The sequence below is a fragment of the Salvelinus alpinus genome, chromosome 6 (assembly GCF_045679555.1).
Source record: "Salvelinus alpinus chromosome 6, SLU_Salpinus.1, whole genome shotgun sequence".
NCBI lineage: Eukaryota > Metazoa > Chordata > Actinopteri > Salmoniformes > Salmonidae > Salvelinus > Salvelinus alpinus.
In genome coordinates this window covers 66,770,220-66,795,419 of record NC_092091.1, presented here as the reverse complement: position 1 = coordinate 66,795,419, position 25,200 = coordinate 66,770,220, and the positions used below count along the sequence as shown (strand labels likewise).

General features: G+C 43.2%; 3 protein-coding genes across 12 annotated transcripts in view; 2 read left to right on the top strand and 1 right to left on the bottom strand.

The window, feature by feature from the left end:
- tmem184c (transmembrane protein 184C) lies at positions 1–7,043 on the top strand. Its single transcript, XM_071407470.1, has 11 exons — positions 1–694; positions 803–933; positions 1,071–1,107; positions 1,566–1,682; positions 1,904–1,992; positions 3,260–3,334; positions 3,774–3,867; positions 4,013–4,125; positions 4,544–4,643; positions 4,946–5,117; positions 5,380–7,043. Exons 1-11 carry the CDS (start codon positions 575–577, stop codon positions 5,712–5,714), a joined length of 1,383 nt encoding a protein of 460 aa, XP_071263571.1. The 5' UTR covers positions 1–574; the 3' UTR covers positions 5,715–7,043.
- On the bottom strand, positions 6,396–25,200 carry prmt9 (protein arginine methyltransferase 9). Of its 9 annotated transcripts, none has more exons than XM_071407458.1 (13): positions 25,097–25,200; positions 19,310–19,509; positions 18,550–18,698; positions 17,997–18,233; positions 17,386–17,553; positions 16,784–16,886; positions 15,960–16,084; positions 15,461–15,650; positions 14,988–15,171; positions 12,064–12,811; positions 11,656–11,809; positions 9,440–9,562; positions 6,396–7,833 (listed from the first exon to the last, which is right to left on the bottom strand). In XM_071407458.1, the coding sequence occupies exons 1-13, from the start codon at positions 25,122–25,124 to the stop codon at positions 7,564–7,566; spliced, it is 2,679 nt and encodes an 892-aa protein (XP_071263559.1). In that variant the 5' UTR covers positions 25,125–25,200; the 3' UTR covers positions 6,396–7,563. The 9 variants fall into 9 exon arrangements, with proteins under 9 accessions (XP_071263559.1, XP_071263560.1, XP_071263563.1 ...); XM_071407459.1 differs by having other exon boundaries at positions 15,960–16,069; XM_071407462.1 differs by lacking the exon at positions 25,097–25,200 and adding an exon at positions 20,300–20,485.
- Positions 20,813–25,200, top strand: part of arhgap10 (Rho GTPase activating protein 10) — a 63,788-nt gene continuing 59,400 nt past the window's right edge. The window contains exon 1 of one of the 2 annotated variants that reach the window (XM_071407469.1): positions 20,813–21,461. In XM_071407469.1, the coding sequence (XP_071263570.1) occupies positions 21,308–21,461 (154 nt within the window). In that variant the 5' untranslated portion in view covers positions 20,813–21,307. The remainder of the gene's footprint in view (positions 21,462–25,200) is intronic. The other variant, XM_071407468.1, reaches the window with a different exon arrangement.

Sequence of the window (25,200 nt, the reverse complement as noted above, 5' to 3'; positions counted from 1 at the left end):
GAGTAAAAAGGTGAGCAATGAAAAGTATAGAGACCTTTTCCATATCCAATCAGATTGAAGCATGGGCGGCATTTGTCAAGAACGTCAACAAGAAGTAACCATCAGTTACGTTGTAAAACTTATTTTTGATGTTTAGGAAGTTTTAGAAATTAATGTATCGTTATTAATACAAGAACGGCGTTGTTTTTGACCAGTTGGATTTTATTAGATTATTAATATATGTTTTGAATTTTATCAAGAGCTTTCGTTTGGAATGGATGCAGCGTGGATTCATTGTTTGTTTATAGTGAATCATGAGATCAGCTGACTAACGTTAGCTAGCTAGCTACCAATTTCTGGTTTAGCAAAGCAGCTAACGTTACAATGTGTTTGGAAATTGTCGTTCAGTATTCATGCTTCCCAAATGACATTTGAAACGAACTCTTATACCAAGCTATAACTGGCAGCGGTAATAGCTAGTTGTTACCTAGCTAGCTTGCTTGCTAGTTAGCATTAGCTTTGTTTTCACCTATTGACCCAGTGAGTGTAGGACGCTTGACAACTTGCTGTGGCTAACTAGTTTACCATTACAAATATGCCTTGTACTTGTGGCAACTGGAGGAGATGGATTCGGCCTCTGGTCGTTCTTCTATACTTTCTGGTTGTGCTTGTCGTCCTACTACCCCTGTGCATCTGGGAACTACAGAAATCAGAGGTCAGTTGATATCATTGCAGCCCAATCATATCGTTACTTGACACTGAATAGCCTAGTCCATGCTTTGTTGTTTGGATGTTGATTATATACGTAATTTATACCTTTCAGGTTGGTACCCATAACAAAGCATGGTTCATAGCTGGGATATTCGTGTTCATGACCATACCCATATCACTATGGGGGATCCTGCAGCATCTTGTAAACTATACTCAACCAGAGCTACAGAAGCCAATTATCAGGTAAGTGAAAGGCTACTCTGTCACAGCTGTAGGATAGTATTACTTCATTACCATCATGGGTTTGTGTCATTATCTTGAATGATGTACAATATAACCTAACTGATTGTGAATGATCTCGTCTCCTTTTTTTTTTACAGAATATTATGGATGGTCCCCATTTACAGTTTGGACAGTGTAAGTAATGCCTTCAATTCTTGATCATGTAGCTAGAAGTTCTTAAAAGTCCACATTGGTTTATTGTTAAGTTACAAATATTTGACAAAAGAAGTTAACAGAAGAAGTCACTGTAGCTTTGACAGTAGTAAAACTGAAAAGCGCCTGACATGAGCGTGGCACTTAAATTCGTTTCGTTATGCTAATTAGCATCTGCTACGCTCAGCATTCCCCCTATCACACAATTTCCATTATCCTACTTCCCAAAGAATGAGAACAGAGTTCCGTTAGAAAAACAAAACAGAGAAACAAAAAAATGCCTCACTCCCTGACTGACTTTTCAGAGTAAATGTTTTCAATAGTTTCAAGTGTTCACTATTATCATGCAACATATCATTGAGATAATGTAATGGCCCATCTATGATCCCATTCCTCTTCTTGTCTTCCTTTCCCACCCTCTCCCTTTCTCTGTCACACAGTGGATTGCGTTGAAGTACCCCAGCATTGCCATCTATGTGGACACGTGCAGGGAGTGCTACGAGGCATACGTCATCTACAACTTCATGATCTTCCTGCTCAACTACCTAGGAAACCAGGTACACATTCTTGTCATGACCTGACTGAGAATGATCCCAGACCTGTTTGTTCTAACATTCCAATCATGGCCACTCTTTGGCCTATGCCAAACATAAGTCTAGCACAAACACATCTGGATCCCAGGCTAGACGGAGTAGCCTACATTTATTTCAATATCCTCACACTGTAATTCCTCTCTTCTCTTTATTTCTCTCTCACTCTCTCAACCATGGGTAACCAGTACCCCAGCCTGGTACTGATGCTGGAGGTGCAGGAGCAGCAGAAACACCTTCCTCCCCTCTGCTGCTGCCCGGCATGGCCCATGGGAGAGTGAGTTTGTTGCTTTTATAGTTTTTGTAGTTCTTTAAGTGTATGTGTGCTATAATGAACAGGCCCCTGTGCCAGATCTGTTAGGTCTGTGCATTTGGCATGAGAACAAACATAGGGGTTGGCTTTACTCATAGAGATAGAGCACGCAACATTGTATCTGTCCCATTAGGGTGTCTGGGAGCATGGGCAGGGCATTGATGCTATCCATTTTGAAGTAGTGAATTTTCTTCTACTACTTTTATAAGTTGGTATACAAAATTAAATGGTCATACTGCCACCTGGAATGTGTTGTTTGAACAGATATATAAAGTCAAGATTGGCAAATTTTCTGCCACCTGTGGTTATGGAATGTTCACTTATAATTCATTGGCTGAAGCCTCCTTATGACCTGGATGGATTTATGTGATCCTTCCTTAAACCATAGGAAGTCCCACTCAATTGACTACTTCAAAATTGTGAAAGTCCTTAAAGGCACTGTCCATACTAAAACAGGCTTTTGGCCGTTAGAGACCTCTATCAATATCTATGGCATTACTGCGCAATCAGCCAGGCTAATAAGGAGCTATAATATTATCCATACCATGTGTTATAAGTTTACATTTTAGGATGAAGGTCTATGTTTTTGTGCAGCAATAAACTACCACTTGTTTTACGTGTTATGAATGGATATTTTAGGATTAATAACATGTTTTTATATCACATTGATGTGTTTTAAGTATACATTTATATTTCATGCTCATAATCAAAACAGGAAGTTGGGTGTTAAAGTGGCTCCAGTCTGTGTGGCCTCCATTTTGAGTCTCTTTCTAGAAAGTTCACCTTCAAGGTGTTTGTTTGGCTGCTTGAAGTCTCTCCAAGTCTCCATTGCTACTCGCCAGCTCCAAACGAGCCCCAGTCAGGCAACAATAGTAATATGTAGCATGTCTGCCTGTAGTTGATTAAGAACAGAACCAGAAGTGTTTGCAAGTGGAACAACGTGTTCTCATTTTAGGAAAAATGCACCAGCCTAAAGAACAGAAAGACCGCATTAGGCTCATCTGTTTTGTTTACTCTGCATTTGAACTAATGCTGTGCATCTGCGGTTTTAGCCACAGGTATTGCAACATTTTTCTTCATAGGATGTTTTTGATTTTAAGAAATGGAAGAGATTCATGAAAAACAAAGCTGGTGATTAGTAAGATGTTAGTGCTATTTTATAGTGGGAAAAAGCTAACATTTTGTGTGAATGTCTTTCCTTAATAATGTGTACCGTGTTTTCTTATCGCAGGGTATTGCTATTGAGATGCAAGCTGGGAGTGTTGCAGTACACGGTTGTCAGACCAGTCACAACAGTTATTGCCTTGTAAGTGTTTTTCACAGGATCTGTTTTCCATTCAGGATGGACTTATGTTATATGCCTAAGTGTTGAATGTACATGTGCCCTGAGAGACAGCAACCTTACCTTGGTCCAGGGCCAGCTCTGTCTCTCTTGACTTCTGGGTCGGCCAGTCCAAGCAGATTATCATTTGTTCAGATGGTGACGAAACATAAATATGTCCAAAAAGGAAAAATACCAAAGGCATGCCCAAACCTAAAGATTTTAAAATAAATAAAGTATCATGGCCACCAAATCAACCAGCAGCCTTGCGGCTCTCCAAGCTGCCACCCCTTGGGGGACTGGGGTGTGGAAGTGAGCTGTAGTGTGCGGTCTAAACTACCTAACCTATTCCCTAACACTCACCACATATAAATTGACTTTTTGTATCAAGTCATATCACATGTCTCCATTCACTATCCTGTAGGATATGTCAGCTCTGTGGTGTGTATGATGAAGGTAACTTCAGCTCAACCAATGCATGGACGTACCTGGTGATATTCAACAATATGTCCCAGCTGGTAGGTTCCGTATTTTTCACACTTGTCTCCACATTGCTGTAAACTTCCTGTCACCATACCACCACCACAAAGATAACATTATTAAATATTTAGCATTCAGTAAGTGATCTCTTTCTCTTATCATTCTCTCTCCTCTCTCTCCCAGTTTGCCATGTACTGCTTGGTGCTGTTCTACAAGGCCCTAAGAGAGGAACTGGCCCCCATCAGACCAGTGGGGAAGTTCCTGTGTGTCAAAATGGTGGTGTTCGTCTCCTTCTGGTGAGTGCTTTTTTTGGGGCTGCCATTTTGGATCACCTGCATCTACCTCCTAGCCTGGTTCCAGATCTGTTTGTGCTGTCTTGCCAACCCCTGTGGTCAATGTCAAGCCATTGACATAGCACAAACAGATCTGGGACCAGGTTATCGACCTCCATGATTAATAACATATTTGTTTACCAGTCAATGTGTCTGCAATTCATGGATCAAGCATTTTTATCCATTAAAGTAACACAGTTTTGGATGCCCATTTGTATTTCTTATACAACTTTTTTTCAGAATTGCATGTGTAGGACTTGTTAACAAAGTATGTTTTAAAGCTGTGTGGATTATAGTCAGTAATTGGGTTAATGCGTTCCCTGTGTTGGCTGCAGTGTATAGGATTGATTATTTCCACTCTGTTGTCTGGAATCTATCTTAGGCAAGCTGCGTTCATCGCTCTCCTGGTCAAGGTTGGAGTGATCTCAGAGAGACACACGTGGGACTGGGACAGTGTGGAGGCTGTAGCTACAGGCCTACAGGTAATGCAAGACAATACCAACACTGTATAATGCCATAGTAACACTTTTACTACAATGCTACATAATGCTGTAGTAATGCAGTTGTAAAATTACTTGTTTGGTATAAGGTAATATCTGTTGAGGCTTGTGGTCTCATGCCCCTAGAAAACGACATGATTCATCTCCAAGGACTTCTATCCTGTGCAAGATTTCTAAATAGCTTAAATAGATATGATGGTTTGTTACATACTAAGTACATGAAACAGGTGTGAGAATAGACTTGCTTTGCTATACAGTCAAGCTTTCATCCATACTTCATCCAGGACTTCATCATCTGTGTGGAGATGTTCCTGGCGGCCATCGCCCACCACTTCAGCTTCACCTACAAGCCCTACATACAGGAGGCTGAGGAGGGATCCTGCTTCGACTCCTTCCTGGCCATGTGGGACATCTCTGACGTCAGGGCTGACATCTCTGAGCAAGTCCGCAACGTCGGTTAGTTCTCATCCCATTTGGCTTGACTCAATAGCAGTCATGCATGGATGGAATCGAATAAGCCGCTGTTAAGAACTTTGTTTGAAAAGGATTCATCTCAGAACCAAATGCATTGGCTAGCTACTCGATTTATGTTAATAGAATGTCATGAGAGAATAAAAAATGTCTACCCTCAATCGTCAAGACTTTGATAGATTTCCCTATTATGTGAGTGTATTGCCATTCTCATATCTTCAAACACATTCTTTCTTTCCTGATACAGGGAGAACGGTTATGGGCCGACCTAGGAAGACCTACTTCGGTGAGGCGGAGGACGACGGCGAGCGCTCAGGCTTGCTTTCTCCAGGATCCCTGGACGCCATCAGTCCCACGGAGGCCTTGTCCAACCCGGCGTCCCCCAAGGGTCGGTACCAGGGCCTGGGCCAAACCCAAACGCCCCACTCCCTGTCGGCCCCCGCCGGGCTCAGCAATGCTCAGTGGATTGGAGAGGGGGATGGAGAGGAGAGGGAAGACGACGGTAGACAAGCTCCAGAGCCCAGAAACACCACCAACGAGCCAACAGACTCGGTTACAGACGACCTTGTCGTTATCACCTAACTTAGCGTCATCGCTAAAATCCTCCAATGGGAACTCTGAATGCACGTTATACCAAACACAATTGGGCAGGAACCAAGTATGGCCTCGGCTATGTTTCCCCTACAGACGATATTTGGCTAACCCGCACATGACCAAATTTAAAGCAAGTGTTGAAAAAGCACACGTTAATCAAGCAACATTGTAGCGAGTCATTCGTCCACCAGGGCTGATGCAGATGGACCTCTGTCAATGACAGCTCGAAGAATGTTCATAAGCTTTCGTAAGGGTCTCATGACACTTAAGATATTTTTTCTTGTATCTGTATTGTACTACTGAGTCATAATGGTAAATAATACCTTATTTTAGTATAACCCCTCTTCATTTTAATGGGTCTGGACTTCAAGTTCAAAAGCCGGTGAGAGATTTTACCAGTATACTTGTTCTTTAATAGCACCGGGGTGATATCACTACAAACTCCTTCATCATTTACCAAGGCTTTTAGTTGTTGCTACGGAAACATTCAAAGTATTATATATGTAGCTTTTAAACTGAAACTTATACAAAATACTGGTTTGCACCAATGATTGGTTTATATACAGTACCACTCATTCTAGGGTTTTTCTTTTTTTTTTACTATTTTCTACATTGTAGATTAATAGTGAAGACATCAAAACTATGAAATAACACACACGGAATCATGTAGGAACCCCAAAATGTTTTTATTTGGGATTCTTCAAAGTAGCCACCCTTTGCCTTGATAGCTTTGCACACTTTTGGCATAAAGAAAAACCCTTGAATAAGTAGGTGTCCATACTTTTGACTGGTACTGAACATCATTGGTTTGCACATGCTTGAATACGGTCTTTAAACCTATGGTACAGATTTAAGCATGAAGCTGTGTCTCACTTTGGCATTAACGCTAACAGTCTCTAATCTTCTCAGATGCCTTGTTCTTCTATGTGCCGTACATGGTCCTAGTGTATCCACACTATATCAAGTAATTCACACATTTCACGTCTGCCTCTCATTTGTAAATATAAACTGATGCGTACACAGTCATGGTTATAGATTTTGTTGGACCAATGTAGCTGACATTTTTCTTACCATTCTAATTACTGTTTTAAGCTTTTCAGGGATATTAGTTGTAATTTACCGTACTGAAAGGGATTGATTTCAGTCTTTTACTAGTTTCATTGTCATCCATTAGTAGAACGTCTTCCTATCAGGAAAGTGTGTCGTGTGTTAACCTTGAAGGAAGTACTACATCAAAACAGGTCAGCACCTTTGTCTTTTGAAAGTTCAACTCAAGGTTCCAAACATTCACCCTCCAATAAATTAAATTCAATGTGACTGTCAGTTTTTGCTAGTGTCTATAAGAAATTGACACAATGTTGAGATGACAAGTCCCTTGTTTGTTCATTATGATTTTCTTTGATTTCTAAATTATTCTTTTGGAGATAAAATGCAAGTGCTGATACGAAACATTTTAATTCGGACTGCAACCATAATCAAGAGACGTCATTCCAAAACAAGATTATGAACACACTGAAGACCAAAACGTCTCAAGATAAGCACATCATAAAACATGTAAATGTCTGTGAAAGTCCTGAGAGAAGGCATATTGAGATGGTAGCTATTGTAGACCTTGTGGGGTCATTTTAGAGCTGGTGCTTCCGGAGCATCCATAGTCCAATCCCTTCCTCGACTTGTATGCAGTTCACACTCATAATATAGAATCCAGAGTGATACCTTGACCTCTCTCCCAGTAAGACTGAGTGGACTTGATGCTCTTGTAGAATCAAAAGCACCACAACTCCCTCCTTTAAAACACTTATGAAGTTGACTCTTGTACTGTTCATATCACAGACAGTCACTGAGCGGACTCTCTAACAGAATCCACAGTCCCGGTCTCCCCAGCCTCATCCTCTATACTGGCTGATATGGAGATGGAGCTCTTCTGCAGGGTGACGGCCAGTCGTACCCAGTCTCCCTCCCTCACTGCCAGGGGCTGGTGCAGCACCACGGCAGCCTGCTTCCAATGGGAGTCCTGGTTGAAGGTGCTCACGCTGATCTCCTCGTTCAGGTGGATCTGGTACCAGAAGGGCACAGCAGTCACCCTGCCTGAGGCACTAGCCTGGACCTGGGAGAAAAACACAGTCAGGGCCATAGAAAGACTATTGTAATCAATAAAATAGTAATTGTAAACTCAGCAAAAAAAGATGTCCTCAACTGCATTTATTTTCAGCAAAACTTAACGTGTAAATATTTGTATGAACATGAGATTCAACAACTGAGACAAATTGAACAAGCTCCACAGACATGTGACTATTCAATTTCTGTTAATGTGTCCCTGAACAAAGGGGGGTCAAAATCAAAAGTAACAGTCATTATCTGGTGTGGCCACCAGCTGCATGAAGTACTGCAGTGCATCTCCTCGTGGACTGCACCAGATTTGCCAGTTCTTGTTGTGAGATGTTACCGTACTCTTCCACCAAGACACCTGCAAGTTCCCGGACATTTCTGCGGGGAATGGCCCTAGCCCTCATCCTCCAACAGGTCCCAGACGTGCTCAATGGGATTGAGATCTGGGCTCTTCGCTGGCCATGGCAGAACACTGACATTCCTGTCTTGCAAGAAATCACGCACAGAACGAGCAGTATGGCTGGTGGCATTGTCATGCTGGAGGGTCATGTCAGGATGAGCCTGCAGGAAGGTACCACATGAGAGAGGAGGATGTCTTTCCTGTAACGCACAGCGTTGAGATTGTCTGCAATGAGAACAAGCTCAGTCCGATGATGCTGTGACACACCGCCCCGTGCCATGACGGACCCTCCACCTCCAAATCGATCCCGCTCCAGAGTACAGGCATCGGTGTAACGCTCATTCCTTTGACGATAAATGCGAATCCGACCATCACCCCTGGTGAGACAAAGCCGCGACTCGTCAGTGAAGAGCATTTTTTGCCAGTCCTGTCTGGTCCAGCGACGGTGGGTTTGTGCCCATAGGCAACGTTGTTGCCGGGTCATGTCTGGTGAGGACCTGCCTTACAACAGGCCTACAAGCCCTCAGTCCAGCCTCTCAGCCTTTTGCAGACAGTCTGAGCACTGATGGGGGGATTGTGCGTACCCTGGTGTAACTCGGGCAGTTGTTGTTGCCATCCTGTACCTGTCCCTCAGGTGTGATGTTCGGATGTACCGATCCTGTGCAGGTGTTGTGACACGTGGTCTGCCACTGCGAGGACGATCAGCTATCCGTCCTGTCTCGCTGTCTTAGGGGTCTCACAGTACAGACATTGCAATTTATTGCCCTGGCCACATTTGCAGTCCTCATGCCTCCTTGCAGCATGCCTAAGGCATGTTCACACAGATGAGCAGGGACCCTGGGCATCTTTCTTTAGGTGTTTTTCCAGAGTCAGTAGAAAGGCCTCTTTGATGTCCTAAATTTTTATAACTGTGACCTTAATTGCCTACCGTCTGTAAGCTGTTAGTGTCTTAACGAGCGTTCCACAGGTGCATGTTCATTAATTGTGGGAAAATGTTTAAACACTTTACAATGAAGATCTGTGAAGTTATTTGGATTTTTACGAATTATCTTTGAAAGACAGGGTCCTGAAAAAGGGACATTTCTTTTTTTGCTGAGTTTATTTCTATGGTCAGGGCCACAGCTCAGTGGAAGTACTGACACTGCCAAGGAATCTAGCAATAATGTATCTATAACTAAATGAATCTGTCGAGTTGGGTCTTTACCTTGACTTCTCTGTTGGTATAGTTGGCGTTGGTGTTCATGAGGTCCAGGATAAAGAGTTCTACAGAGTCACTGAGATGTCTACACTGCAGAGTGGACAAGTCCAGAAACACATGGACTGGAACCTAGGAAGGAGAGAGATCATATCATTGTTACATATTAGATGTCCATTTAGCGGACATCTATACAACCCTACATCTGAAACTAATTCAACCCCTTTAAACAGAATGACAAGGCAGTCCATGTAGTCTAGTTCAGTATTTCCTAAACTCTCCAGCTAGTTTCACTAGTTGTCAGGTGTTTTTAACAAAAAAATGTAACTCTTAGAACTCCTTTAGAGTCATGCGCATCATGTGACCTGCTGCAACGCACCGCACCGCTCTAGAAAGCAGGAGGAGAGTTCTCATCGAGCGACAGTGTCACTGTCACAGAGAACAAACGAATGCCGCTGCCTCCTCCTCCCTGTCACAGCTCCCGGTGTCTCCGCCGCTCTCCGTTTGATGTCATTGATGTAATGCTTAGTGATGGATCCAGGTAGGGATGCCCTTACGTGAAGCCGTGTGAATGCCTTCCCCTGTGTGACAGTCGTGCCCTTGTCTGAGCTCTTCAGAGACAACATCTGTTTAAACAAACTGCCGTCCCGCCGGAGCCAACGCCGTAAATTAGAGCGCCAACAAGACACCGGAAAAGACAGACAACTTAAAAGGATTTCTCAGCTCTCCGTAATACCGACGGAAAGCCAGATAAAAGAAAACAGAAGTCTCAACGTAGAAGGTTGCATTGCAAGAGAAATGGGTTTTTAAAACCCAGTTTGACTTAAAAAAGCACAGTAAAAGGACAGTTTAAATGTATTGTGCCCTTTCAAATTGGTTCACTTGAGCTCAACTGCAATACGGCAGACCAAGAACCACTAACAGTACTGCGAAAGAAACTATAAGAAAACAATGTTTAGCTTTCGTCCAGAATATTTGGGGGGGGGGGGTTGGCATTATATGTCAGCAGCCATCTTGAGTCAAGATGTTACAACCCTCAGGCAACATGTTGGTGTGTCTCAGGAGCCTGTCCTTTGAATCAGAAGAATGATGCAAGGTACAAAGAACATTGAGGCAGCTGTCAATAGTATGACTATTGCATCAGTGACATGAGAGGGAATACCAGATATGAGAGGAGAGGAGACATGTTGAGCGAGAAAGGTTTGGGAGTTGTGTCACGTAGAATGAATTTGAGTTGACCATACTTTTCCCCCTAACCATGCAGTAAATGTACTATACGACTTTGTTAGATATCAGAGTATAGTGCATGCAGATTTAGAGCTGGGGAGCGTGACTAGAGCCAGGAGATTTTCCTGACAATGTGAGCGGACTCGGTCCTCTGTAGCTCAGTTGGTAGAGCATGGCGCTTGCCCTCAGAACAGCCTCAATTCGTCGGGGCATGGACTGGCCCATGTTGACTCCAATGCTTTCCACAGCTGTGTCAAGTTGGCTGGATGTCCTTTGGGTGGTGGACCATTCTTGATACACACGGGAAACAATTCAGTGTGAAAAACCCAGCAGCGTTGCAGTTCTTGACACACTCAAACCAGTGCGCCTGGCACCTACTACCATACCCCGTTTAAAGGCACTTAAATCTTTTGTCTTGCCCATTCACCCTGTGAATGACACACATACACAATCCATGTCTCAATTGTCTCAAGGCTTAAAAATCCTTCTTTAACCTTTCTCCTCCCCTTCATCTACACTGATTGGATTTAACAAGTGACATCAATACGGAATCATGGCTTTCAACTGGATTCACCTGGTCAGTGTCATGGAAAGAGCTGGTGTTGCTATTGTTTTGTACACGGTGTAAAGAGATATATATTATATATAAACGGTGTGGTTTGAGGCCTGAATGCTGATTCACTGAAAGCTGTGGTATATCAGACTGTATACCACAGGTATGACAAAACATTTATATTTACTGCTTTAATAACCAGTTTACAATAAGGCTCCTCGGGGGTTTGTGGTATCTGGCAAACATACCACAGCTAAGGGCTGTATCCAGGCACTTTGTGTTGCATCGTGCATAAGAACAGCCCTTGGCCACATACCACAACCCCTCTGGCCTTATTGCTTAACTATATCATTAAAACCTCAGGCCCTAGTGACGACATATGCAAGGCAGGTGGGGAGATACAGTATGCATGCAGCGGATCTGGGGAGGTGTGTCAGTAACTCACAGTGAACTGGTTGATGAACGGGGCGATGTTGAAGCCCAGTGTAGGCTCCTGGCCCTGGACAGCACTCTCCAGCAGCAGGGTGTCAGACTCCACCAGCATCCCGTACAACACTATTCTCTCTGGGAAGATCTGACCGCCGTCCTCCAACAGGCACCTGCCATGGATGGACCCCACCAAAACAATCAAACATTTGTACAAAAAAAAGGGACAGATTCTTCCAAACCCAAATAGTATATTTTTCCCAATGTCACAACACTGAAGATTCAATATCAACATTTGAGATGCTGCAATATGATCCACAATCCCACCTCATTCCTAAAACACTATCAAATTCCACCAGCACTTCATACATACTACCAGTTACTACCAAAACTACCTTTCCCAGCAGTGCTTGCTCCATCTTCCTACCTGGCTAGTGTGGCTTTCTCCATCAGCTTCTGCCTCACTAAGCCACAGGTCTCCACACAGTCTAATATAATGGCGCTCCACAGCTTCTCCCTGGAGGGTCTCTGGAGCACCGCCTGCTCGTCCTCCACCTGGTTCAGCCAGAACTCGAGAGCCTCCTCTGGGACACCGTTGGCCCTGGCCAGCCTCCTGAGCACCGCCTGGTGCTGGGTCTTCTCTACCGAACTATAGGCCTTCACCTGGCCCTGACTGGCTGCCATGAGGGAGAGAACAGAGAAGCCCTCAGACACGTCCAGCACATAGAAGGGGTCTGGACCAGGGTCCATAGGGCCACTGGGGGGGTCAGTGAGAGGCATGACCTCTAACCCTTGACCCTGGCTGGGACCCTGGACCGAACGAGCGTCCTTCAGGTTGGTGATGAGTTTAGCCAGTGCCCTGCGGAAACTATCGTGGTAGGGCTGGTTGTTGAGGAGGGCCATTTCAGCACACTCCAGCATGGTGTAGTCTCGAGGTCCACTGCTCTGCTCTGTCCCGAGGCAAGCTAGGGCGCTGCACAGTTCTGCCTCGGCGTTAAGGCTTGGGTTGGGATTGCTGCTCGGGCCTGGGTTGTTTCTAGGTTTGTCTGGATCCAGACAGTCGTCTAGACGGAACTCTCGTCCGTCTCTCGCTACGGCGACGCTGCAGAGTCTCAGGTAGGCATCCCGGCAGGAGATCTCCACGATGAGCTCGTCACCAGGCCTCAGGGGAAAATCTGACGAGACATTTCATTTCATGGTTCATTTGAATAAGGACAGATGCAAACCTATCGACATTGAATAAACAACCATCCAATGCGTTGCACCATCACTTAAATGTTTAGCCCATTCACCCTCTGAATGGCACACATACACAATCCATGTCTCAATTCTTAAACCTGTCTCCTCCCCTTCATCTACACTTATTTAAGTGGATTTTACAAGTGACATCAATAAGGGATCAAAGCTTTCACCTGGTCAGTCTATGTCAGGGAAAGAGCAGGTGTTCATAATGTTTTATACACTCACTGTATGTACATTTGTTTTGAAGTGTGTGACCCTTTTCTAAGTCTAATAAATAAAGCACGTGAAATTGCAAATGACGTACAAATTCTTGGCATATCATAAGTAACAAGTTGATTCCTTTCTTTTTTATAAGGCCTTGTTGCACACATTACTGTTTATTCATGAACCACAACAACAAGTAAACAGAACTGGCATGGAACAAGATGCTTTGCCACTGCACAAAAAGAAAGAGGGAGAGGAAGAGAGGGGTAGGAGCAGGGGAGCGAGGGAAATGAGATTCAGGAGGGAGGCACACAGACAGAGTGTCATCACGGCAGCGTGTGGCTTGTCGTTGTCAGGGGGCGTTTGGGGAAAATACATATGTATAACCTATAAGAGATTCATGAACACTAAAGAGTGTCACAGGCGGTCCCGGTGCACCCGTCTGTCTCGCCACGGCAGCCGGGAAACGGATGTCGATGATCATCGGGAATAATAGCGGGGATGGTGTCTGGTGGGTCCCTAGACGCTGCCCCTGTCAATTAGCAACACTGCTGTACAGAAACACTGAGCTCAGCAGCTGAATGATGGTGCATCTCAATGACACCACCACGGTACAACTTCACTTTGTTGTTCTACGTCTGACAAGATAAAGGAGTACAGAATTGTTTGCAGACAAAGGTCAAGCCTATTTGCGTAGAATTCATTCAATCCATTTGAATGTTCATGGTTGTGAAATCCAGCTAGACAAACCAAAGACAGCCAATAACAGCCTTGAGGTTACAGTGTAAGTTGACTTCAGTCATTGCCTACTGTCTTCAATGGAATAGGTTTCTTCTATATGTAGCCTACTGCCCCCGTTTGATGGAATGGGGAATTGCATTGCAAACATCAGAAGGGGACAAATATTACGGCGGAATATGCAAGAACACTATTTGTATATATTATGTACAGTATGTAATATATGTGTAATTTATTACTGCAATAGTTGTTCTGAGTGGATGTCAGGAGAATCTGTGTAGAACTTGATCAGTCTCTACAGTGCATTCTGTGCATCTCTACTGTATGATTAGAAGGGATCTATGTAGAGATGTTTATGCACACTGCTCCCTACGCACTGCTCCCTACACACTGCAACACTACATCATACACCTACAGTGGAGTAGTGTGCAGTTGTCTAAATATACTACCTCACTGCATGTGTATAGGCACTGAGTGTACAAAACATTATGAACACCTGCTCTTTCAATGAAATAGACCAGGGGTACTCAACTCTTACCCTACAAGGTCCGGAGCCTGCTGGTTTTCTGTTCTACCTGATAATTCATTGCACATGCCTGGTGTCCCAGGTCTAAATCCATCTAATTAGAGGAGAACAGTGAAAAAGCAGTGGAACTGGCTTCAAGGTCCAGAGTTGAGTTTGATGAACATAGACAGACCAGGTGAATGCTTTGATCCCTTATTGATGTCACTTGTTAAATCCACTTCAAATCGGTGTTGATGAAGTGCAGGAGGATATTTAAACATTGAGACATGGATTGTGTATGTGTGCCATTCAGAGGGTGAAAGGGCAAGACAAAAGATTTAAGTTCCTTTCAATGGGGTATGGTAGTAGGTGCCAGGAGCACCGGTTTGAGCGTGTCAAGAACTGCATCACTGATGGGTTTTTCACACTCAACAGTTTCCTGTGTGTATAAAGAATGGTCCACCACCCAAAGGACATCTAGCCAACTTGACAACTGTGGGAAGCATTAGAGTCAACATGGGCAGCATCCCTGTGGAACACTTTCGACATCTTACAGAGTCCATGCCCCGACGAATTGAGGCTGTTCTGAGGGCAAAAAAGGAAGGTGTTCCTAATGTTTTGTACACTCAGTGTACATTCATGTCTTATATAAATGATCCTACTGTGTGGTGTCTGAACGGGGTAGATGGCCTGCTCCCAGCAGGTGTCCTCCTTAGGGCCGGTGGACAGGCTACTCTCCTGGTCCAGGTGGAGCTGGAACCACACGGCCAGGGCGTCCAGCAGACCCTCCCCAGTTACAGGCAGACGCACCCGGCTCACCTCCCTGGAGCACAGACCCTCCAGCTCCTGGGGTACAGTTAGCATAGCATAATACAATCACTGCTCTTGTATTCTTGGAACCTATAGCCAAATATCACGCAAACTAGCTTGTTCGATTTTGAAAAGCTTGAGAGAGTATGAGGCTTTTGACATACGAGATATTGTTTTGTTATCAATATACAGAATCTACAGACAGCAATGCCACTGTGAGGCTGTAAGTCGTAGTTGTTGATGATAACTAACAGTTCCCCATAGAGATGTAATTCTGGTTTATATGTTATCCATGTACACATAAAGACGCTCTACTGCCGCTGACCTGCACGTTGTTGAAGTCTATGTCCAGGGCATTGAAGGGTTCAGTGAGAGGCGTGTAGCCTCCAGGCAGTCTGCTCAGTCTCTCTGTGGTGTAGGGCTCTGTGGAGTCATCCTCTGAGCTGCAGCTTACTGGGCTGTGGAGCTCTCCGGCTGCAGCCGTGGCCAGGCCTCCCACCTCAGACACACACAGCCTGCAGGCACATGGTTATAAATAGATGGTATGACATGAATATTAACACCGGTGTCTGTTTACACACACACACACACTACCTCCAGGGACATATGGCCTTCAGCTGTTGTTCCATGTCGACAATGAAATATTCCAACAGATAAGGACACGAAAGGTGAATAACATGTTGAACTTGTTTATGTTTGGTCTACTGTTCTAAAAGCTGAGGCATTGAAACGTGCAAAAGAAATTATAACACTAAATCCATCATTGAAGAACAAAGTCTGACTGACTTAAGTTAGCCTTTATTAACAACAGAGGGACAGGTCACCTGTGATGGCGGCGGATCTCCAGGCACTGGACAGCCATCCCAAACACAGTGGCTCCGGCAGGGATGACCCGGCCTGTTTGGGAGGGAGGCCTGGATGGGTCCTGGGTGCTCTGCAGAAAGTGAGTCTTCACGTCTTCATACATCAGGCCTCATGCCATTAACTTTGCTATAATAGGATTTTGGTTGTTGTTGCAATTTATAATATATGCTTACTAAATGCACTTGTCTGTATTTATGATTTTCATCTATCCTTTTTTTTTATACCTCAAATGTATTATCGCATTGAGACCATAGATGGCACTGTTGACTTATATTGGCTGCAGCATTATGATATTGAGGAAGGTGGTTGATTGGTACTGTAGCCTCCTACTGTAACCTTAAAAATGATTTTGGATTCATCTCTTTGCCAATAAACAAAGGATTTGGCTGGATAAAGGATATTTAATATAAAAGATGTGTACTTTTTTTACTTTTGATGCTCCATAATCATGTTTTACAATTGTGATACAAAAATATAGGTAAAGCCTCTTTTGAAGATTACTTTGCGATCACTTGTGTTGAATTGAGAGACAGACAATCCTGTTAAATGAATGAAAAACATTAACACGACTGGCATCTAAATCCACGGTTGTAATGAAACTGAAAATGTTATGAGAAAGTGTTGGGAAATAAATAATCAATACTAAAACCAATTGATGTTACTTACTAATCATGGTAATGCTTTCAGACTTGCACTAAAGGGTGGCTTGTATTCACTACAGTGTTGGAACTCAGTATGAACACAAAAGTAATCCTCAAAATGGCTGCCTATACTAGTTAATTACCTGTGGAGGCAAAAGCAGATGATTCCAGGCGTGTATAAGGCTCTCTATAATACCTTCACCAAATAGGCCGGCATCCACAGTCTCGGTGACAACCAGCGATACCCTACCACAGAAAACACATCACACAAATGGTACATACACATTAGAGGAGGACGCATAGGGACAGTTTCCAGGCCACAGACTACATTTTAGTCATTTAGCAGAAGCTCTTATCCAGAGCGACTTACATTAGTGCATTCATCTTAAAGTAAGCTAGGTGAGACAACACATCACAATCGTAGCAAGTACATTTTCCCTCAACAAAGTAGTTATCAGCATAGTCAGTTCTAGTAGGAAAAGACAAGCGCATTATTTGTATTTTATTTTGTGAGAGGACATGGAATTTATTCAAGATGCTCTTTAAAGAGGTACGGTTTCAGACGTTTTTGGAAGATGGGCAGCGACTCTGCCGTCTTGACATTGTATGGGGTTAAATTAAGTCTTGGACTGATGCCCATGCTCAATGGAGTCTCCATGTCTTTTTATTACAGGACTAGGCTTAATCTATGTCCAGGAAACTGGCCCATACAGATGTCAGAGTAAGAGGGAAGGTGAAAGGTCACCTCTTAGGGATGTCTTTAGGTACTTCCATCTCTAGCGACTTCATATGGAGGATCTTGATGCGTCCGTTCATTCCGTTAGCGGTGACCACCTCACAGGCCAGTTCGTACATGGTCTTGGACAGCTCACAGGCGTACACCTCAGCCGCCCCTGCCTTCTTAGCACACATTCTGTCCATAGAGAGACCGGAGAGGAACAAGGATTACAAGCAGTAACAAACAAATAGAAATAGACAGACCACAGCCATGACAGTTAGTGTTTTTAACACAAACGTAGTCAATCCCAGAGCTGTGTAGATTTCTCTGGGATAGATACTAACCATTAAGATTGTACAACTTTAACCTAATTCTTCATACAGCGTAGCCACTGTAATAAAACAACAGATGCACTTAAAAGGATAGCTCACCCAAATTACAAAATTACATTTGTTTCCTTAACTTAACCGAGGTAGGTAGGGTTTCCTGGCAGTGGCTGGCACTGTTTCCAAATGCTACCCTGTTAGCATTTGCGGCACAAATGTCCAAAGACCTCTTGCAGGTTAAGGAAAGCAGTATGTAATTTATTCATTTGATGAACTATCCCTTTAACTGTAATAGGCAGAAAGAAATCTCACCCGAGGATACCGGTCCCTGTGCCTATATCTAACACAGTGTTGCATCCTCCTTCAACAGCCTTCTGGATGGCCTGCTGGTACTTGTGGTTCCTCCTGCGATCGTTGAGCATCAGGAAGTGCCAGCGCTCCACCAGCCAGTTGGCCACGCGGTAGAAATTCTCCTTGGCCTCAGGGTAGTCCGGCTTCAGTTTTAGGGCCTTGTGGAAATGACCAGCGGCCTCATCCCGGAATCCCATTCTGGAGCGTGCATGGAAGATTGGAATGGAACAATTGTGAGCAATCTAAGAATACTGTGATACATTTACTAGGACACAGCGCTGTCTGGCTAGTTCAATCACTTTACACCACTGCATGCAAACAAACAATTCACTGGCAAGACATGAAAGAAAAGATAACTATAGTCTTGATCCGGTATTGAGCACAACATAAGGTACAATATTACCCCACCATAACTCTGACTAGTAAAGTCAACCTAGTAAGCCTGACTAGTAAAGTCTTCCCAGTTCCCAAGCCTACAGACAAGACACCGGTCAGACTGTTGAGTGAGGGCTACCTGAACAGGTGTTCACCCATGCTGTTGATGATGACCTCATCAGTAGGGAAGAGCTCCAGAGCCTGTTCATAGCAGTCAAACAGGTCCTGGATGCGCCCCAGAGAGTCGAGTTCATCTGCCCATTTGAACAGAGTGAACCTAAAGGACTCCTGAAAACACACATTATAAAAAATGTATTGGTGATGTATTGGACTAATCTACAAATGACATCACTTGTCTTTTTCCTTCAGTGGTAAACATTAATATTATAACGTGCAGAGAGAATACACACTTCAACTTCAAAACGAAAGGTAGCCTAGCGGTTAGAGCGTTGGGCCAGTAACCGAAGAGTCGTTGGTTTGAATACCCAAGCCAACAAGGTTAGAAAATCTGATGTGCCATTGAGCAAGGCACTTAACCCTAATTTGCTAAAGGGGTGCCATACTACTATGGCTGACCCTGTAAAATAACACATTTCACTGCACCTATCTGGTGTATGTGAAAACAAATACAAATCTAATAAAAAAGAATCTGAATGTTCAAAGGGAATGTCAATTGTCAGACAGGCTGAATGGTGTATAGCCTACAGCATGGCTCTCCAACCCTGTTCCTGGAGAGATACCGTCCTGTAAGTTTTCGCTCCATCCCTAATATAGCGCACCTGATTCTAATAATTAGCTGATTGATACATTAAATCAGGTTAGTTACAACCTACAGGAGGGTAGCACTCCAGGAACAGGGTTGGAGGGCCCTGGCCTACAGGGGTTCCTTTGCTACCCACACTGGCAAAGTCCTTCAGCACAGGAGCCAGGTTGAGGACGAGAAGGTAGTGGACAAAGGCGGTCCCATAGTCTTGGTTGAACAGACACTGCTGGGCACTCTCCAGTGACCTGGACACCAGCTCATTCCTGGCAGGGTCCTCCCTGGGCACCCGACGGTTCCGTCTGCCACGTTTAGGCCTGGTGCTGGTGTTGGGCATTCCTATCACACAGGGAGTTAGGAGATCACATATGTTAGGAACACACAGAAACATAAACGCATAGCCACACAACGTTCATCACACTGATGAGCAGTTTAGTTTGATAATTACATAACTAGCTACATTGTCATTATCAATAGGTGTTGTGTTTCTGTGGTTGTAAAAGTGTGCAGAAGATATTTTGGTTGTAACCACAATACACGAGCTAGCAAGCTAACGTTGTAATTATACAAGTCTAGACTATCGGTGCAAAATGCCACACCAAATGATACAAGAGTGTAACTAACTAGCTGTGTTGTGTACATCATGCAATATCACTAGCTAACTAGTGGGTATTATTTCTAAAACTAGTCGCTAACTTAGCTAACGTTACTACTGTATGTTAACTAGCTAACTATAGCCAGCAGATTATGTGTAACACTTCATTTTCAGTGATGTTGATGACTTACTATATATGTATCACACAATCATGCATTTAAATATAACAGTAACGCTATAAACGATGATGACATTAACAGTATAAAATGTAGAGCTAGCAACATCTGATGGCGCGGTTAGCTGAAGACCACTGACAGTGAAGTATAATAAGAGTTTCTAAATCCAGAGACGCAATATCGCCAGACTTCCGGGAACGCTTGCGAAGCAGACCAACAGACCAGGCCGGGGTTTGGGTTTTGAGAAATCATCAAGAGAAGTGAAAAATGATTCCTTAGCTGTTAATCTTCTCGAAATCTAAAGGCACAACCTAGATGGAAGACAATGTCTCAAGTAGTTGAACATGTTTACTCTAACCTCGTGAACGTGACAAACTGACACGTCTTCATTTTTGTCAAAAACAACTTTATATCGAAGAAGTCCCTTTGATTTGACGGCCTGAACATGCGCAGTTTGGCGCGAAACGACCGTTATACCCGATGACGCGTTCTACTCATGAGTTTAGCTGGCCTACAAAGCGTGATCGGGCATTTATATTGATGTTGCAGTTTCTGCCTATCTTTATACTGTACTGTCTAGGTATAATAAGAACTACGGCACATGTCCGCTGAGTAAATAAGTACGGGTAGGAACAAAGATATCTTCCATGTTTCCATTGTGTAAAGTTGTGGATGTTCTGAGTGAAGAAAATCAAATTAGAGCGTCTGAAATATTATAATAAAAAACAGTCACCGGCTAGATGTATTATAAGTATGTATTTTGTAGAAAATGTAAATATTTTACATTGTTGGCAAATGTATGAATTGATCAGAAGGTGGGTGGAAGCCAATTGGATAAACGCCCTATCCCGCGTCAGCGGAGGAGGGCTTGAGCTCAACGCCTACTTGTCAAATAGGAGTTTCTCCTTTCGACTGTCAATTGAATGTCTATATTGGACGACGTGGACTACAACTTAGATTGACACAAGAATATACAGAGTTTTTCTGACCTAAATAATGGTTTGCTGTTACTCTTGAACAAGCTCTAACAAAATAGTTGCTAATTTAGGAATGCCATGCTCCTTTTCAACTACTAGTAACGTGCTAGCCAAGTTACTTCTTGAAATAGCTGTAGTTAGCAAGTCAGCCAACACGTTATGATTTGGGAACACTAGCTAGCAAAACGTAGCTAACGTTTGCTAGCTAACGAGTTAGAGGACAGCACAACCTAAAATCAGTTTTTAGTTGGTTAAAGATACTTTTTTCCCGCTTGACACCAAGCAACTGGTTGTTGGTGGCTAACTAGTTAGCGCGTCGTTTTTATAAAGCAGTTTTACAGCTTCTTATGCTAGCTGGCTGACCTAGCCAACTAGCTAACGTTAAAGACATGGGATTACACCCGTTGGAGTTTAGCGAATGCTACCTGGACAGTCCCGTTTTCAGGGAGAAAATAAAGGCACACGAGGCAGAGTTGGACAAAACCAACAGATTTATCAAGGAACTCTACAAGGATGGAAAGAATCTCATCAATGCCACAAAACGTGAGTTTCTGCAGTTGAGTTTATTGCCCTGGAATGGTTAAATTGAGTTGCTGACTATCTGGCTAGTTGACAGGTCTCTCCCTATGCAGTCTCAAGTTTGCCTCTTGGACTGTGCAAGCTATATGGTTAAGGTTATAACGTCATGGCTCACTCTTTGCTTGCAACCAGCTGTATCCAATCGCCCTAAACTTTGTTTATAGCTACCAAAAGTTTGTTTCTCTAAACAGCTGTGTTCAACATTTTGTACATGGACCAGTAGTCAGTTCTGGAAACAATGCCTTCATTATTCAATAAACTGGAACACATTGCTGACAGGTGAGGTCTGTCAACCCAATTTGTTGTGCATGAACTTGCAAAATCCCCAGATGTTAACATTCACCCATTGTCTAGAGGCCAGAACACGATTCATGTGGAGTACTTTGCAAAAATGAAAAGGGTTTTCATTGAAAGAATTGAGGCAATAACCTATCCAAATAACTTATAGGTGTGTGACAAGGTTTGAAACATAAGTCGCCGTCATCATGGATTGATTTGTGAGCACACCTTCACCTGGGCAAATATCATAATCTCATGCACTCTAGCCCAGTGGGTTGGGTCTGTCAAATTGGTCAGGTGCCTTGTAAACTCTGGTGTTATTTGTCACATCCACCGAATACAACAGGTGTAGACCTTACCGTAAAATGCTTATTTACAAGCCCTTAACCAACAATGCAGTTCAAGAAATATAGTTATATTTATTAAATAAACTTAAGTAACACAATAAAATAAGGCTATATACAGGGGGTACCGGTACAGAGTCAACGTGCAGGGGTACAGGTTAGTTGAGGCAATCAGCTACTTGTTCATTGCTGGAACAAAGCCCTGAAGACACCACTATCTGTCATGCAAACCGGTTAACTTAATTTAGTCACTGATGTTAGCTGATTTAACTATATTGCTTTAGAGTGCAACTGTTGCAGTGCTATAGGAGGGTACTGCTTTTAGCCCACTGCAAGCCTCTGAGGTTTCCTTGTCATTCATAAGTCAAAGATTTCTAGCAAGGCATGCCAATGCGTTTTTCATTACACAAAACACTGGTGTACTTTCATCTCTCCTTTTTCTAGGTGCAAAGAGATTGCATGTTCCATTTGGAAAAGCAAGAGAAGAAACAGAATATTTCTAAAAATAAAGAGTAACGTGACTTTCAGACGGGCCTCTGTTTTGCAGGCCATTTTGGGAGTTATCAGGGACCAACATGTGCAGCGGAACTCTCTGGGGCAGCCTCAGACGGACTGTTTGGAATAGAACCACCTCTGTTATTCACATTGAATTGTATTAAAGCTCACATGCAGAGTAGTGTAGCTGTAGGTAGCCCACACAATTAGTAGTTCAGTCCAGGAGAGATTGCTTGCTTGCTTTGACAATTGATTGTCCCTTCCTAGTGTAACTGGTACTCTACTGGTCTGTCTCATTAGAAGCCAGTGATGAGCTTGTTAAGAGTTTATCGGTTCACTACAATCGGTGATGCAGCCCAGAATGGCTCAGGTCAACCTCTTAACCTTCAGTGCAGCGGACTAAAAATAGTGTTTCCGATGTTAATTTGCAGTAGGCCACACTCCCACTGTAAGAAAATAAACATTGAGTTGTCTGTTTAGGCAGTAAGGATGCCATCGGAGAGCCCTGCTGCTGCACTGCATAACTGTAACAATAACATATATTTGATGTACCCTAGGTCTATTGTTATTCCAAAGAATTGAAGGTTCTAGAATGGAAAGGTGAGCTTGTTTTCATAATGCAGGCAGCACACACCCTCTGCCTCCACATGGAGCATCACCCTGCTAGGCTCGCTCTCTGCAGGTGTCTCTGTGGATGCATGTGTGGCAGGCATTGTGTTGAAGTGGGCCTATCTTTTGCTAGGAACATCGAGCTCTAAAATCTTATTTTTCTCAGTTTTGTTTCTCCAGGTTTCCACTTTCCTAGTTTTCGCTCTAAAAATAACACCTAAGTAAATACATTTTTATTGGAAAAACAATTGGATGTTGTAAGTCCTCAACAATGCTTAAACCACACCAAGAGACTACTTTTGAGATCTGTGAAAAAATATAAGTAATTGATTATTTTTGGTGAAGTTACCTTCTATTGCAGGTGCGCACCAGCCAGATAATGTTTTTTTTTATCAATGTTTCTGTAGCCCTTATGTTATTTCAGAATTTGCTAAACAAATGTCCACTGGATTGATGCAAATAATCATATCATTCTGCCAGAAAGGCATATGCTATGTTTTTAGTTAACATTTAATTGAAAAGGTTTTTGAGTCTTTCCATCTCTACCAGAAGACAGTTATCATTAGCCTCATTGCCAATGGCTACACAGTATACTGTAGGCATACGTGTGCAAAAAAGACCACAAGCAGAGCAGATTTAATATCCTACTTGATGAAAGGGGGATAGATACCTAGTTGTACAATTGAATGCCTTCAACTGAAATGTGTCTAACGCATTTAACCCAACCCCTCTGAACCCGAGGGGTGCGGGGGGCTGCCTTAATCGACATCTGTCTTCAGCGTGTGACAACCCCTTTAGAATGTCAAATCAGTGAATAGGCTGTTTCATTTCATGGAAATGAACAGAAATAGGCTAGGTTATTAGTGTTGTAGAAGTCTACCAAATCATGACATTACTCAACTGCCAAGAGGCAGAGCAAAACGGCAGCAGGTAGCCTAGAGGTTATTAAAGGTGTTGGGCCAGTAACAAAGGTTGCTGGCTTGAATCCCCGAGCTGACTCATTGAAACATCTGTAGATGTCCTGTTGAGCAAAGCGTTTAACCCTAATTGCTCCTATAATTCAACCAGGATAAGGGCGTCTGCTAAATGACAAACGATTTATAAAAAATAAAAACTCATGTGGCAGGCAGTTGGCTGTGCATCAACTTTGACTTGTAGGCCTAGCCTATTTCTTAATGTGCTTACTGTATATGGCTGCTCTACACTATAGCCTTAGCCTAGTTAGCTAGCTAGACACGTGATTGTAGTTAGTGTGGAATTGTTAGGTTAGATTACTGTTGGTTATTACTGCATTGTCGGAACTAGAAGCACAAGCATTTCGCTACACTCGCATTAACATCTGCTAACCATGTGTATGTGACTAATAAAATTTGATTTGATTTTGATTTGATTTGATTTAGTTGATACAAAGTGGGTTGAACAGAGGGTCAAGATCATCTTTGTCTGAGATCAAGAACAGCGTTTATTTTAGGTAGCAGTGTGTACCTGGTTTTATGTCCTTATTAAGCGATAAATAAGATGGGATTGGCGGAGTCTGTGCCCGTGTAAAGTGGCATGTGGTGTCTTTACTAGTCTCTTACACCTCTAAGCTGCTCCAGTATATACACTGTCAGCTTTGTGCACTCACTCACTTCTCTGCGTGAAGTCACAGCCATGAGCCAGCGCCAAGTTCTCATTACATTAACTTCGAACAACTGTGTTTAAGACACAGCAGAGCATCTACTGACAGCTGCTAGGTCTCGTGAGACAAATACATCATTGTAGTTGTTGGTTAGCAAGCTAGCATTTTTTTTATTGTTGCCATGTTAGCATTGATATGAAATATGTCTATTCTTGACGATTTGACACAACTAGCTGAAATGAGTCACTTACGATTCACCACATGGCAGTTTCTCGTCATTGTTGGTAGCTATTTGGCCATCCAGAATCGCAACAACTCAAACTTCTGCCCCATTGAAGAGTGTGCATCGTTTTTG

What these genes read in the sequence shown, in the direction of transcription:
- tmem184c (XM_071407470.1), top strand. Translation starts at nt 575, where the DNA reads ATGCCTTGTACTTGTGGCAACTGGAGGAGATGGATTCGGCCTCTGGTC. An exon ending in TCAACTACCTAGGAAACCAG is followed by an intron (nt 1,683 to 1,903) that starts GTACACATTCTT and finishes ATGGGTAACCAG; the next exon opens with TACCCCAGCCTGGTACTGAT. An exon ending in CTGTAGCTACAGGCCTACAG is followed by an intron (nt 4,644 to 4,945) that starts GTAATGCAAGAC and finishes TACTTCATCCAG; the next exon opens with GACTTCATCATCTGTGTGGA.
- prmt9 (XM_071407458.1), bottom strand. Translation starts at nt 25,124, where the DNA reads ATGACGAGAAACTGCCATGTGGTGAATC. An exon ending in GAGATCCGCCGCCATCACAG is followed by an intron (nt 15,651 to 15,959) that starts GTGACCTGTCCC and finishes ATGTGCCTGCAG; the next exon opens with GCTGTGTGTGTCTGAGGTGG. An exon ending in CCCCGTTCAGACACCACACA is followed by an intron (nt 12,812 to 14,987) that starts GTAGGATCATTT and finishes ATGTCTCGTCAG; the next exon opens with ATTTTCCCCTGAGGCCTGGT.